Source organism: Oratosquilla oratoria, chromosome 26 (assembly GCF_046742065.1).
Source record: "Oratosquilla oratoria isolate Oo_2021 chromosome 26, ASM4674206v1, whole genome shotgun sequence".
Taxonomy (NCBI): Eukaryota; Metazoa; Arthropoda; class Malacostraca; order Stomatopoda; family Squillidae; genus Oratosquilla; species Oratosquilla oratoria.
In genome coordinates, this window is record NC_134802.1 from 7,582,242 (window position 1) to 7,598,718 (window position 16,477).

Sequence of the window (16,477 nt, forward strand, 5' to 3'; positions counted from 1 at the left end):
TATGACTCCCTCGTCCTACTTTGTAACCAATCTTTGAAAGCTCGCTTCTTCTCTTCTACAACCTTCTTCATTTCCTCATCCCACCATTCACTACCCTTCCTTCTATTTCCTCCTGACCTTCTTGTTCCACACACCATCTTTGCACACTTTGTGACTCCCTCCTTGAACCATCCCCATTCCTCCTCCATACCTACCTCCACTCTATCCTTCACTCCCTCACACTCCTCCTTCAGCTTCCTCTTGTACTCCTTCTCCTTTTCCTCTTCGTTTAGAGAGTTCACTCTAAGCACCTCCCTACCTTTTGTCCCTTTCCTCTTCCTCCATCTGTCCTCCACTCTCAACTTACCTTCCACCAGAAAATGATCTGATATTCCCCCACCCTCTCCCCTTAGCACATGTACATCCCTAACTCTTCCTATCATAATCCTATTTACCACTACATAGTCCATTACAGCTCTATCTACCACCTTTCCCTCCACCACCCTCTCCTATGTGTACTTATGCTTGACTTTCTTCCAAAATACTGTATTTGCTATCATCAACTCTCTAGACACATTTCCACCATCAACTCTCCACTACAATTCTTTCCTGGAACTCCACATTTCCCAACCACTCCATCAATTGGCTCCTTTCCTACCCTAGCATTAAGGTCTCCCAGTACTATTACATTTACACTTCTCCCTAAACCCTCTATGCACTCATTTAAATCTATCCAAAAGGCCTCCCTTTCTTCTACATTCTTCTCACTGCCAGGCCCATATGCACTTACAAAGACCCACATCTCCTTTCCCAGTTTCACCTTCATCCACATTATCCTTGAGGAAACCTCCTTCCACTCCACTACATGTTTACCTATCTCTTCACTTACTAGTATAGCCACCCCTTCCCTCCCTCGCCCTCTCTTCACTCCTGATAACCTCCCACTTACACTCCCAAACTTACAATCGCCCTTCCCTTTCAGCTTAGTTTCACTCAAAGCCAACACATCCATCTTTCTTCTCACAAACATACTACCTATCTCTTCCCTTTTACTCTCATCTGTACCACATCCACGCACATTAAAAGACCCAAACCTTAGGGTGCTGGACCGAGGCCCTCCAGCCCCTCTTATGCCTCTGCCTTTTTTTCTAGGAATGTGCCCTGTAGGGCTACAAGGAGAGGGATGCCTAGTCCCAATCCCCGTCCCTTTTTTTCTCGCCTCTTACGATCCAAGTGGGAATACTTGGTGGCAGTATTCTTTTCCCCCACCACAGGGAATTCCCCCACCATAGAAAAAGAAAATACTCAGAGAAATGGTACAGTATAGCAACAAGGGTTGGGGGACAGCATAACGGGGGGACAGTCGTAGTATAAAAAGTGTCATCATTTTTCTATGAACAGAGTTTTCCTCTATCATAGACAAAATGATGTGTGGCTCTGGTCCGTAGGGGTGCCCCATATAGACCCTAACATATCGACTGCATGCTACTTTAACATAGTAACAAGCAGCAAATACCCCAGACATCTGGAAGCATGGTAAAATAATCACCATTCCAAAACTGAAGAAAGACCCAACAATCCCAACATCGCACCGCCCAATCACACTTCTCTACACCCCCTCTGAAGTCATTGAACGCCTAATACTTAAACTTGTCACACCACATATTCCCCTTGCTGACTCACAACACGGTTTTAGGCCACTACACTCCACAAACACTCTTCTGATAAACCTCACACAAAGAATTTTAGATGGCATCAATTCAGATAGGCCCCACCACAGAACACTTCTTATAACATTAGACATTAGTAAAGCTTTTGATGCTATCCCCCGCCACATCCTAACAAATAAAATATATAACACAGACATACACAATAACACCAAAAGATGGCTGGCCAATTATCTGCCAGGTAGGAATGCTTACGTGTCATGTAATGGCCAATCATTGCACATCAGAAACATTAAGAATGGAGTACCACAGGACTCTGTTCTATCCCCTATGCTCTTTAATCTATACATGCATGACTTACCCACACCAGACACCTCAGAAATACAAATCTCTTCCTACGCAGGCGACATAACAATCACATGCACACATCGTAACACAGACAAAGCTGCAGAAATAATCCAGCCATACCTTGATACTCAACACATGGTTTATCACAGACTCAAAATAGCTCCAACCAAATCTACAGCAACACTTCTCACCAACTGGACAAAAGAACACAAATACATACCTCATCTCTACATCAACAACACTCTAATACCACACACAAACACACCGAAAATTCTTGGTGTAACATACGATACATCCATGTCTTTCAAACAACACATCACAAACATAAAAAACAAATACACACCTAGACTTAACGCACTTAACCTCTTCAGTATGGGCCTTGAATCTCGCGGGCAGCAGCCGATGCCAGCCGTACGACATGTCGTAATAATACTCGCATCATAAAGTATAGTCACCGCTTATATCGATCGTTCTCTCTTTCACCCGTGAATTTTGATAACCATAGAAAATGTGATTACAGACACTTTAGAGAGAATGTCATTACGGAGGGGCAACTACAATAAATATATTCAAGACGCCGATATGGCAGCCTCGCTTATCCACTTGCTCCTCATGACGCCTATGTATGTGGCATCGTATGGAAGGGGTTAAGTCAATCACTGGAACAACATTCGGACAAAACAAAGAAACTAATACAACAATATACAAACAATGCATACGCTCAGTGATGAACTATGTGAGTCCTGCATGGGCTCCTAATCTCAGTGAGACACACCACAACACCCTTCAAATCATACAAAACAAAGCCCTAAAAACAATTACAGGCTGCACATATACAACACCTACAGACCATTTACACCATGAAACAAAAGTCCTCAAAGTCAAGGACCACCTCGACATGAGAGGCACACAAACACTTGCCGCAGCCACCACAAACACATCACACCCACTACACTACATAGCAGAACACCCACACACACCAAGAAACATTAAAACAACACCCAAAGACCTGTATCACACACAGATACTCTCTTCTCTTCCTCCACAACCACCAAATACCAGCCTCCGGAAACATATTCATAATCATATCACTCACCGCTCCATTAACACACTGAAAGACAACACACTGCTGCATGCCAGACCCCCTGATATCCACCCTTCTGAATCCTCTCTCCCACGAAAGGACAGAGTCCACCTGGCCAGACTGCGGTGCGGCCACCACCCAGCACTTCTAAGCTACCAGAATAGGCTGGATGACCACATTGTGAACAGCTGCCCATGATGTAACACTTCACCCCATACCATACAACACATAATGGAAGACTGCATTATACACAATTATGCACCCAAACAGCACAACACACACTCTATAAAGGATTTGTGGGAAAACCCAGTTTCGGCTGTGGCATTCCTTGGGGAGACGGGACTGCTCGGACAGACAGTCTAGGGAACGACAGCAACAACAACAAAATTTGTGTATTAGAAGACTTACTGCCTGTATATACTTTAAAAAGTTTATTTTTACATGAGTACATAAACTATGGGCTACTACAGATTTGCACATACCTTTAGGATTTGCTATCAAATAAACGCTTCCATATGATGGGTTGACAACTTGGGGTATGTACTTTCTTTGAGTTTTACTCTTGTGATTCTCACCATCTGAAATGAGATAAAGATTAAGTCAATGTACTCATTAAATTGTAATGTACAAGGAGATCCATGGGTTCCCATAGCTTTTTTTCTTTATCGAATGTAATTTTTATTCTCCGTCTGGGGTATTGGCTGCATGTTATTGTGGCAAAGTAGCATGCACTTGATACTTTAGGGTCTATATGGGGCACCCCTACGGACCAGAGCCACACATCATTTTGGCTGTGATAGAGGAAAACTGTTCATAGATTGATTGATTGATTTTATGAAGTTTGTGGCTATTTGCCACGCGCCGGAGCCAAAGGCCATTCAGCGCATATATGTCAACCAGTTATCTATACATTAAAATACTAATATACAATCTATTTTAGTTATAAAATCATAAAAGTTATTCTATATATTTAAAATATGTAGATGCTATTTTTCACATTCATAACAAGTAAGGTTTACTTCTCTACTCATCTACAACAAACAGAAGTATATCCTAATCATACACAACAAACATAAACTATATCATTAAATATCATGAACTAAATTCGTCTCTTTTAAAAATTTGCAAACCTTTCCTACAGGGGCATCCATTCCTAAAATACTTGTTAGCGGTTTATTGGCTAAACTGAATTTTCTTCTTTGATCAGAATAGAGAGGACATTCAGTAAGTATATGCCTCACTGTGATGTTAATATTACAATTGGAGTACTGGGGGACCTGTCTCTCTGCTCCACTAGTTAGGAGCAGTAGTGGGATTCAGCCGGTTCTTACCTATTCGCTAGAACCGGCTCAAGCAAATTTGTCAGTTCGGCGAACCGGCTAACTGGCGAACCGACTAGTTGCTCAGCTGGTCAGTGGTCTTCTGCATCTCATCCGATAAGTACCGGGACGGTATATTTCGTAACTTTCGTTAGTGATTTATTGCATAGTTTATTTACACAAGTGGTTACCAGTTTTTTTTCATGTATATAGTGCTTGGTTTCTCTGTATATTTGTGTTATTAAACTACATTTTACTATAATTATGGACATACATACATACACGCACTCTCATACACACTCCTTAGGCCTACCCACACAAACATGTTTGTTTATAAATAACACAAATGCATTGCACACATGCACACACATACTCATGTACATGTACACATATGCACACGTGTAAGCACATACATAGCCTACACATGCACACACTACCCCCACACAAACATGCGTCCGTAAAAAAATAAATACACCTGCACTAGGTTGCCCAAATCGAATTTTTTGATCACGAGACTAACTATAGGTTGGCACCCAGGTCTATACCCCATTTTTTTTTCCACCTGACAATTTTTCAGGTTTTTCGTATGTAAATATTTGAATATTTTCTACGTTTGGCAGCCAGAGATGCATTTTAAATATAATAATGTTAGTTTTCCATATTTCTAGTTAGAATATTTAATTGATAACAATAATATAAAGAAAATGTGGCTAAGAAGTGGTTGCAAATTAGTGGTTGCAAATTAGAACCGGCTGACGAAAAATTTGAATCCCACTACTGGTTAGGAGGTACTTGTGGGTTAGGTATGTGTGCCCTATTAGTAGGTGTGTTAAAACTATGCTGGACCTTCTGTCCATCCCTGTATAGGTCCAGGGGCTGACAGAAGGTCTGATTGACTTTAGTTTAAAATTATTGTTCGTGTTGGACCATTGGTCCTGCCACCTGATCCTACAGTATGACCCAATAAAAAATTTTAGGTCTTCGCAGGGAACCTTTAAAGAGCGGGAACCCGGGGTGGAAGCTGCCTGTCTGGCAGCTGTATCAGCTTGCTCATTTCCACGAATTCCCACGTGTGAAGGAACCCAGCAGAACATTATGTCAACTTGTTTTCGAGAGTGCAGGAGGACCAGCCAATTCTGCACCTCTTAGATAAGTTGATTAGAGGGTATCAATCCTTGTAGCGCTGTCAATGCACTTTGGGAATCACAATAAATAATATATAACTCCTCATCTCTGCTTGTGTTAAAAATAAATTTTAGACAGCTATAGATAGCATAAATTTCTGCATTAAAAATTGAGAATTGATTGGGAAGGCTCTTTTTATTTATTTTTTCTCCAAGGATGATAGCACATCCAGTTCCAGTAGCCGTTTTTGACCCATCAGTGTATACAGCAATTGAGTTGTGTTCAGAAATATGGGCTAAGAAGATACTTTTCAGTTGAGCACTTGAGTTGATCTTTTTGCTTTCTTTCATTTGGCAAATGTTTATAGGTGGCCTACACCACGGACAAAATGTCGATGAAGGCCAAAATATCATGATAGGATGTAATGTCGCTAGAGGACGAAATGTCACATTAGGATGTAATGTCATAGGACAAAATGTCGCAATGGGATGTAATGACAGTGGAGGACAAAAGATCACGATGGGAAGTAATGATAGTGGAGAACAAAATATCACAATAGGATGTAATGATAATGGAGGAGAAAATATCATGGTAGGATATAATGTCAGTGAAGGACAAAATATAATTTTAGGAAGGGATACCGGACAGAATGTCAATGAAGGCCAAAATATCAAGATAGGATGTAATGTCAGTGGAAGACAAAAGATCACGATGGGATGTAATTATAGTGGAGGAAAAAATATCATGTACTTTAATGCTCATAGTATTAGGAACAAAGTTCAAGAAATACAGGCGTATGTCAAAAGCGAAAATCCCGATATGATAGGAATAACTGAGACATGGTTAAATGGTACAGAGTTCGAAGCTGAATTTAATATTGCGGGATTTAAACACTTTCATCAGGATAGGAACCACAAGAAAGGTGGGGGTGTTCTATTGTACGTTAAAAACAATGTTCATGCTTGTGTTTTAGAGAAAGTGAAACAGGATGCATATGATAGTTTGTGGGTTGAGTTAACCCAAACAAATGGACAAAAAATGAATATAGGTGTAATATATAGGCCAAAGACATTATCATTAGCAGACGACCAACTGTTATTTCAAGAACTGACTAGTTTCTGCAACCGGGATTTATTGATGGGTGATTTCAATTTTACTGACATTGATTGGATGACCCTTGAACATGGCCATATAGGTAGTCGCTTGATTGATTTTCTTGGTGACAATTACTTAATTCAGCATGTAAAAGAGCCCACAAGATATGAAAACTTACTCGATCTATTGATCACTAGCCGCGAAAGCATGGTAACTGATGTAGAAGTCGGTGAATCTGTTGCAAATAGCGATCACAACTTAGTTAGATTCAAACTCCTAAACAATTTTAGAATAGATACTTGTGTTTCTAAAATACCCGATTTCAGTAAAGCTCAGTTCATAGGACTACGTCAGGAGCTTCAGGTTACAGATTGGGAGGCAAAATTAAACGAAAGACCTGTAGATCAGATGTGGGAAATATTTCAAAATACGCTCACTAAGATGATTCAAACTTACATTCCTTTTAAGTACAGACGTCCCCCAAATCAGGCTCGCCCAAAGTGGCTCGACAAAGAAACTGAAAAAAGCATTGCTAAAAAGAGACAGGCTTATAAGAAATATAAGTGCTCGGGTGCATCTAATGACTATGAAAATTATGTATCAATACAGAGAGATTTAAAAAAGACAATAAGGAAAAGAAAACGACAATACGAAATGAACATCGCTGATAAATCCAAAGAGAATCCCAAAGAATTCTATAGTTACATTAGAGATAAAAAGGTTGTTAGGAATCACATTGGTCCACTATTATCTGCTGACGGTCAACTTGAATATTCAAATGAAGGAATGTGTAATATCTTAAACAATTATTTTAGCTCGGTATTCGTAAATGAAACACCTCAAAGTGAATTCCAAACTGAAACCTGTGAAAAGTCTGGGGTAAACTTACTCACTACGGTAAATATAACAAAAGAAACAATTAAAAGGTGTATAGACAAACTCAAAGTTAATAAAACACCAGGCCCTGACGGTTGGCATCCAAGAATCTTAAAGGAAATTAAAAATGAGATTGTTGTTCCATTAGAAATTATTTTCAAGAAATCCATCATATCCGGAGATGTCCCAAGAGAATGGAAGCTAGCTAACGTTACTCCCATATTCAAAAAAGGTGACAAAAAGAAACCAAATAACTATAGGCCTATAAGTTTGACTTCAATCGTAGGAAAAATAATGGAAACTATCATCAGAGATGCTATCGAACATCATTTAGAAAGTAACCGTTTGATAAATGATAGCCAGCATGGTTTCAGACGGAAACGTTCTTGCGTGACTAACTTACTCGAATTCTACAACACAGTTATCTCGAATTATGACAAAAGAAACAATATAGATTTAATATATCTAGACTTTGCAAAAGCTTTTGATACCGTCCCACACGAAAGACTACTTACTAAATTAGCTTTGCATGGAATAAGTGGTAGCCTATTAGGTTGGACTAGTAATTGGTTGAATGGTCGAAAACAGAGAGTTGTTTTAAATGGAAAAACTTCTGGATGGAAAAGTGTTGCAAGTGGAGTTCCTCAGGGTTCCGTTCTTGGGCCACTTCTATTCATAGTATATATAAATGATATAGACCATGGACTAAAATCTACTGTTTCCAAATTTGCTGATGATACAAAACTGTGCGGAGTGGCAAATGATCACTCAAACCAATTAGATATTCAAGTAGATTTAGATAAATTACAGCAATGGTCTGAAAAGTGGCTAATGAAATTTAACACAAGTAAATGCAAGGTAATGCACATAGGTAAAAATAACAGTAAGTACGATTACAAGTTATTTGGTAATTCGTTAACAAAAGTGGATAGTGAAAAAGATCTCGGCGTAATTATCAGTAACGACCTCAAATCATCCAAGCAGTGTATATCAGCCTCTGAGAAAGCAAATAAGATTCTGGGACTGATTGCGCGATCTTTTGATTTCAAAAGTCCATCACTCATTAACAAGCTATATAAATCGTTAGTTCATCCACATTTGGAATATGCTGTTTCCGTATGGTCACCGAATCTCATTAAAGACATTGACAGACTGGAAAAAGTACAACGGCGAGCCACAAAACTGATTCCAAATATCAAAAATAAATCATACGAAAATCGACTAAAACACATGAATCTATTTTCACTAAAAAAGCGTAGACTCAGAGGTGACTTGATACAGGTCTTTAAGATTTTAAAGGGAATTGACAACATCAAAAGTGACCAAATTTTCACATTGAATGAGAATCAGACAAGAAACAATGGTCTCAAACTATCCGGAAATAGATTCAATTTGGAAGTAGGTAGAAACAACTTTGCCAACCGTGTAGTAAATGAATGGAATAAATTTCCTGCACAGGTAGTGCAATGTAGTTCAGTTCGAAGCTTTAAGAATCAGTTAGATAAATACCTAAGTAAGATGCTGTAATGATTATAATTTATCTTATATTATTTGTTTTTGTTTTGTTATTATTTGTCTGTCTGATTTTCATTTATTTTGTTTTTGTTTTATCATTTGTCTGTCTGATTTTCATTTATTATTAGTTATATGTCAATTTATCATTATTTACTATTTACCTGTTTGTTTATTATTCAACTATACCTATGCATTTATTTATGTATTTTATTTGTTATTTACATTATTATAGTTTTTATTTATTGTTTTATTATTAATATGATTTTTTTTTCGCATCCGACCTAGATATGGATCAAAAGGTCTCCTGTCGGCATGCTCCGCCTTTGTAATCCTTTGTAAACTAGAGGAGGAATAAGGCCTACCTCTATTGTACTATTGTTTAATCTCACTTCAAGGGGCTTAGGCAAAGTAGGTTTAGTGGGTGCTCTGTCGATAGGTTGTTTTATATACTTGTAGTTTGGATTAGAATGTGTAGTTAGTGCTCTTGACATATATCTGAGACCCTGTTCTTCCCTTCGAATGGAAAGAGGGGGAAAACCAGAGGCCACATAAAGACTTTCAACAGGAGAAGTCTTAAAACCCCAGTACAAATACGTAGTGCCATGTTGTGTACTACATCCAGTTTTTTCAATAGTGTCTTACATGCTGAGGCATAAACCTGAGAGCCATAATCAATCTTACTTAGGCATATGGCTTGATATAATCTTAATAGTGTAGTACGGTCAGCTCCAAAATTCATGCCACTAACAACTTTAAGAATGTTACATCGTTGTTTGACATTAACTGCTGTCTCATTTATATGGTCAGCAAAAGTTAATTTTTTGTCAAAAACAATTCCTAAATATTTAACTTTGTCTTCATATATTATAATTGAGTCTTCTAAAAATAATGTTGGGATTACTTCCCTTTTTTGTGTTCTACAAAAGCGTATAGCTTTAGTTTTTTCGGTAGAGAATTTAAATCCTTTATTATTTGCCCATTTAGTAGCAGCATTAATTGCATTCTGAATTTTGATACAGGCTTCAACTGCAGTAGATTTACTACATATAAAAACAATATCATCTGCGAATGCTTGGCCAATTACTTCAACAGGGAGTTGTTCAAGTAATCCATTAATGGCAACACTAAAGAAGGTTGGGCGGACACTTCCTTGTGGAATACCTTCTTCCTGTAGATATTCTGATGATAGGGTAGAGCCTATTTGCACTTTTAAATATCGATTTGATAAAAAATCTTTGGCAAAGTTAAACATATTGCCACCGATATTCCAATCTCCTCGCTGTTTTAAAATACAGGCTCTCCAGGTAGTGTCAAAAGCTTTTTCCAAATCAAAGAACACTGCAATGGACTGATTTCGAATTGCAAAAGCATTTTGTATCTCACGTGTGAGATATAATAGGGGATCCAAAGTACTTCTGATTCTGAGGAAGCCATATTGCCTCTCTGATAATAAATTCTTTGATTCTAGGAGCCACACCAAATGAATATTCACCATTTGTTCATAGATCTTAAAAATACAGCTGGTAAGAGCTATAGGCCTGTAACTTTTGGGATCACTAGGGTCTTTTCCAGGTTTCAAAAATGGAACTATAATAGAGTTTTTCCACAACTTATAAGAGGTTCCTGAACACCAAAATTCATTAAAAACATCAATAAATAATTTTTTAGACTCCCAAGGTAGATGGGAAATCATTGCATATGTGATATCATCTTCTCCAGGTGCTGTTGGTGAAGATAAAGATAAGGCATGTTCAAATTCGATGATGTTAAATGGAGTGTTATATGCCTCAGCATTAGTGCAAGCAGGCGGAGTAACTACTGCTGTGTTCCTTATACTGTGGAATTCAGGGGAGTAGTGACTGGCACTTGAGATATTTGAGTAGTGCTGTGCAAATGCCTCTGCCACTTCTCTTGTATCTGATATAACAACTAAGTTGATTTTTAGAATGGGCAGGGGGGAGGGGGAAAATTTCCCTGATAGTTTGCCTATTCTGTCCCAAACTAAAATAAGTGGGGAATTATACTTTAATTCTGATATGTATCTTATGAACGTCTCTCTCCTTGCTTCTTTGAAAATTTGCTTTTGTTTAGCAAGGTTTCTCTTGTATATCAACCTGTTTATCAGGATTGGACATCTTCAATAACGTTTGTAACAGGCTCTAGTAATATTTCTGCTCAAGGCACAATTGCTATTCCACCATGGTATCAGTGGATGTCGAGGTTTCCCTGTTGTTTTGGGAATTGATAGCATAGCTCCTCCAGTCATTATACTAGTTAGATATTCATATGCAGCTGAAGGACTAGGGAAATCATTAGCTTTACGAGTGACTTTGGTGGATCTTTCATAGTGTTGCCAATTTGCTTCCTTTGTCTTCCATTTGGGCAAACATGGGGAGGGTATATTTTGGACATACTTAAGATGTATGGGAAAGTGGTCACTTCCATAGGGATTATCATCCACTGATCACTGATAATCTAATCTTAAAGATGATGAGCATATTGTAAGATCAATTGCAGAATTGGAGTTGTGGACTACATCAAACCTTGTGGTGGGAACCATCGTTCATTAAAACTATATCATTATAGTCTAGTAGTTCTTCAATTAAAAGTCCATGATGGTCGCATCTATTTTCTCCCCATAATATATGCTTTGCATTAAAATCCCCCATTAAAATGAAAGGTTGAGGTAGTTGGTTTAAAAGTGATTGTAAATCGTTAACTTCTAATTGCCTTGGATTACCATCTCTGTCCACTAATCGAGATTCTACGTCAGGTTCTAGATATAGGGAGCACAAAGTGATCCATTTATTAATGAAGATTTGTGTTGCACAAGTTTGTAGTATCGTGTTTAATTGTACAGCTTTTTGTGGTAATGACTTGGTCAAAATAATACTTGTGCCACCATGAGCACGTTCACCTACAGGAGGTGGAGATTTGTAGAATGTAGAGTTGTGTCCACAGTTGGATATAACATTGCCCAGTTTAGTTTCTTGTAGACAAATGGCGGCTGAATTATGTTCTTTAAAAAGAACCAGGATCTGTTCTCTATTTGAATGGAAACCTCACATGTTCCATTGACATAGGGCCATTATTTGTTATTGGATGGTTTTTTATTTGGTTTTCCAGGTATGGAATGGTTTGTTTTGGGAAGATTCGGTTTATGTTTTGTAGAGGAATATGACAGGTTCTCGAGAGTTCTGCTATTTCCTTTCTTTGGTGTCCTACCATGATGTGAAGATTTAGTTGATGGTGAGGGAGTACGGGGTCTCTTTTGTCTTTGAGGCTCCATCTCCATATCTTGCACCTGAGCTGTACGAGTTGCTTTGATCAAGGTGTCATTCTGGGAGATATCCAGATCAGGTGGTAAACCTGTCTGAGAGGTCTTTCGTGAGGCCCGAGAAGTTCCCTGGAGAGGGTTTTGGTCAAGGGGTTATTCTGGGAATTATCCAGATCAGGCAGCAAAGCTGCCTGGGAGGTCTTTAGTGAGGCCTGAGAAGTTCCCTGGAGAGGGGTTTTGATCAAGGGGTCATTCTGGGAATTACCCAGATCAGGCTGTAAAGCTGCCTGGGAGGTCTTTAGTAAGGCCTGAGAAGTCCCCTGGAGAGGGGTTTTGATCAAGATGTCATTCTGGGAATTACCCAGTTCAGGCAGTATAGCTGCCTGAGAGGCCTTCTGAGAGGCCTTTGGAGTCCCCTGGAGAGGTGACGAAGGAGCTTTCCGAGATGAAGTCTGAGAAGTTGAATGCACTTCAAGCTCAGAGGGGGAAGGCTGAAGTTTTGGATTGGGATTGGATTTTACAGGTTGATTCTTAATTGAATTTCCATTTTTTAAAACATCACTATATTGAGGTCTACTGAACAGAAGTCTTTTTGCCTGGCCAATGCTTAGATGTCCTGCTTGACCTTTCTCTATAGCTGCTTTTTCCTTTTTAAATGACTCACATTCTTTATATCTAGCACTATGATTTCCCTTACAATTCATACATAATGTAGGATTAGAACACTCATCTTCATGTTTTTGTAATGAACAGGTTGCATATAGCTGATCTTTTGTGCATACCTTTGATGAGTGACCATAGCCAAAACACTTGAAGCATTGTAGTGGTCTATGCTTAAAAGTTCTGACATGAAATCTTTCTCTGTCAATGTATATATATTCTGGAATTTGATCATTTTTAAATGTAAAAATAATCATTTTTGACTTTGGTACCTTGAAAAATTTCCAAATTTTATCATCACACATTTCAAGTAGTTCCTCATCAGACAGGTCATATAAATCTTGACTGAAAACTACTCCCTTGGCATAACTAAAATTATAGTGTGGTTTGACCTCTTTTATTATATCTGTGTTTTTAAGTTTAGAAATCATGTGCCCTTGTCTATAAGACCTTGTAGAAACCAAAAATCTGTTCTTTCCGAACCTGGTAATATCAGAGTTGTTAATTGTTCCTACCATTGATCTCAAATGTTTTTTGAAATGGAAGATATTACAAAATTCTGAATTTGTTGAAACAATTAGCCACCTGGCAGGTAGAGGTGTCCTCTCAGCACTTCTTTCTGTTGTTTCCTCATTAACTCTATCTGGATAAAATAAGTCCACATTAATATTGTGGGGAACTTTTTGAATTAAATTGCATTTTAAGCTCTCCGAAGATGTATGCTTAAAAGCATTAACGGCATCCTTATGAGAAGCAAATTCTATCCATATTCTCCAAGATTCAAAATTTCTAGTTTCATAATACTTTATAACTTTAATTTCTCCGAACTTTCCAAACATCTCCAAAAATTTGGAACAATTCAAGTCTGAGGGGAGAGAATTAATATAAAGAATTCTCTCGTCTCCATTTAGTACAGTATATGGCAGGATCTTCGGGTTTTTTAGGAGCTCCTGCTCCTGGGGTGGCAATATTAGGAGAGGGATCAGGGGGTTTAGGAGGAGGATCAGGTAGTAGTGGGTGTTTAGAATATGTAGCATCAACAGCCGCCATGATCGTATGTATTTATAAGCCACACCATATATTGAGAAGGAAGGATCAGTACATTTAAGAAGATACTGCAGCTGCCTGATGCCTCAAGCAATAAAAGAAAAGTCTCTGCAGAGTCGGGAAGTTCCAGAAACGACTATTTACACATGCAGGGTCTCGGAGGCGAGTTAGAGACTTTGTCAATCCGGAAGTTTGTCCTCTTTTGTTTTGTCCCATTTAGGATGGGTCCGGCGTAGTCACTCTGCATGTGTACTGGCTAGGAAGAAAAGAAGTCGGTAGCCTAGTACCTGCCTCGCAAACATGCATTCCCCAGTCGGTGAGCTTTCGGCCCTCGCAGGGAGTAGTGACCTCGCAGTATACATCCCCACTTGACTGGGTACAGACATGTAGCTTGAGAGGCACCAAGATACCAGAACCTTCCTTAACAAGTATTAGAGAAAGATGGTGAAAAAGGAGAGTAGGGTAGCAAATATGAAGGGTAGGGATAGGGGAGTTCACAAAGGAAAAGGGTGAAGGACCCCCTATCTATTCACTACCTCCCAAAAAAAAAAAAAAAATCTTTTGGGTCAGTTTTTGTCTGGTAGCTCGGGGCTGACCTCTCCAGTATGGTTGCACCTGGCTGGCACAGCTCAGCCCGTCCTTACTACATGCAAGCCCCCCCACTACATCAAAGTATTGGGCCTCGGGGGGGCTCTGTTCATAGAGAAATGATGATACTTTTATACTACGACTGTCCATCCGTTATGCTGTCCCCCAACTCCTTGTTGCTGTCCTGTACCGTTTCTCTGAGTATTCATTTTCTGTTTTCGCCGGCCCTGTGGTGGGGGAAGAGAATGCTGCCACCAAGTCTTTCCATTGAGTCGTAAAAGGCGACAAAAAACGGGACGGGGATGGGATTAGGAGTCCTTCTACCTGTTGCCCCGATAGGGGACATTTCTAAAAAGAAAAGAAAAGAAAAGGCATAAGAGGGTCTGGGAGTTTTCCAACCAGTACCCTAAGGTTTGGGTCTTTTAATGTGCAGATGAGAGTAAAAGGGAAGAGATAGGCAGTATGTTTGTGAGAAAAAAGATGGATGTACTGGCTTTGAGTGAAACTAAAATGAAAGGAAAGGGCAACTGTGAGTTTGGGAGTGTAGCTGGGAGGTACTTAGGAGTGAAGAGGGGACGAGGGAGAGAAGTGGTGGCTATACTAGTAAGTGAAGGGATAAGTAATCGGGTAGTGGAGTGGAAGGAGGTGTCATCAAGGGTGATGTGGATGAAGGTGAAGCTAGGGAGATGTGGGTTTTTGTAAGTGTGTATGGACCTGGTAGTGAGGAGAGCATAGAGGAAAGGGAGGCTTTTTGGGTAGATTTAAATGAGTGCATAGAGGGATTAGGGAGAAATGTCAGTGTAATTGTATTGGGAGACCTTAATACTAGGGTAGGAAATGAACCAATAGACGGAGTGATTAGGAAGTATGGAATTCCAGGTAAAAATTGTAGTAGAGAAATGATGGTGGAGATGTGTCTTGAGAGTTGATGATAGCAAATACAGTGTTTAAGAAGAAAGTCAAGCTTAAGTACACATGGGAGAGGGTGGTGGATGGAAGGGTGGCAGATAGAGCATTAATGGACTATATAGTGGTGACCAGGAGTGTGGTAGGAAGAGTTAAGGATGTACATGTTCTAAGGAGCGAGAGTGGGGGAATATCAGATCATTTTCTGGTGGAAGGTAAAATGATAGTGGAGAATAGGTGGAGAAAGAGAAAAAGGGCAGAAGGTAGGGAGGTACTTAGAGTGAACTGCTTAAATGAGGAAAAAAAGGAGTGTGAGTTTAAGAAGAAACTGAAAGAGGAGTGGGAGGGAGTAAAGGATCGAGTAGAACTAGGAGTGGAGGAGGAATGGGGATGGTTCAAGTAGGAAGTCATAAGGTGTGCAAAGATGGTGTGTGGAACAAGGAGGGCACGAAGGAAGGACACAAAGAAATGTGTAGAAGAGAAGAAGCAGGCATTCATAGATTGGCTGCAAATTAGGACGAGGGAATCGTATTAGAGGTACAAAGTAAAGAGAAGGGAAGCTAAGCATAAGATAAAGAAAGCAAAAAGGAGAGCAGATGTGAAATGGGGAAAGAGTATGACAGAAAATTTTGAAAGCAATAAAAAGATGTTTTGGAAGGAAATTAAAAGAGAAAAAGGAGGCGAATCAAGTAGATAAAAAAGGTAAAAGGTGCAGATGGAGAGATGATAATGGAAGAGAAGGCAGTGAGAAGAAGGTGGGCAGAGTATTTTAGGGAGTTGCTAAATGTGAAGGAGGATAGAGAGGGAAAGATAGTTGCAGTGGGAAGCGCTAAGAAAATGAGTGATGAGTGAGGAAAATGGAAGAGAAATAGGGAAGGATGAAGTGAAAGCAGCTGTTATGATGATGAGAGCAGGTAAGGCACCTGGTCTGGATGGATGCCATGCAGAATGTCTGAAGAAAGGAGGCACAGTGATGGTGGACTGGCTGGTG

At 39.4% G+C, this 16,477-nt stretch overlaps 1 protein-coding gene across 13 annotated transcripts in view; it reads right to left on the reverse strand.

The window, feature by feature from the left end:
- Positions 1-16,477, reverse strand: part of LOC143039374 (uncharacterized) — a 1,426,499-nt gene that overhangs the window by 1,234,669 nt on the left and 175,353 nt on the right. For all 13 annotated transcript variants that reach the window (XM_076209287.1, XM_076209284.1, XM_076209291.1 and 10 more), the window contains exon 3: positions 3,561-3,656. In XM_076209287.1, coding sequence (XP_076065402.1) covers positions 3,561-3,656 — 96 coding nt within the window. The remainder of the gene's footprint in view (positions 1-3,560; positions 3,657-16,477) is intronic.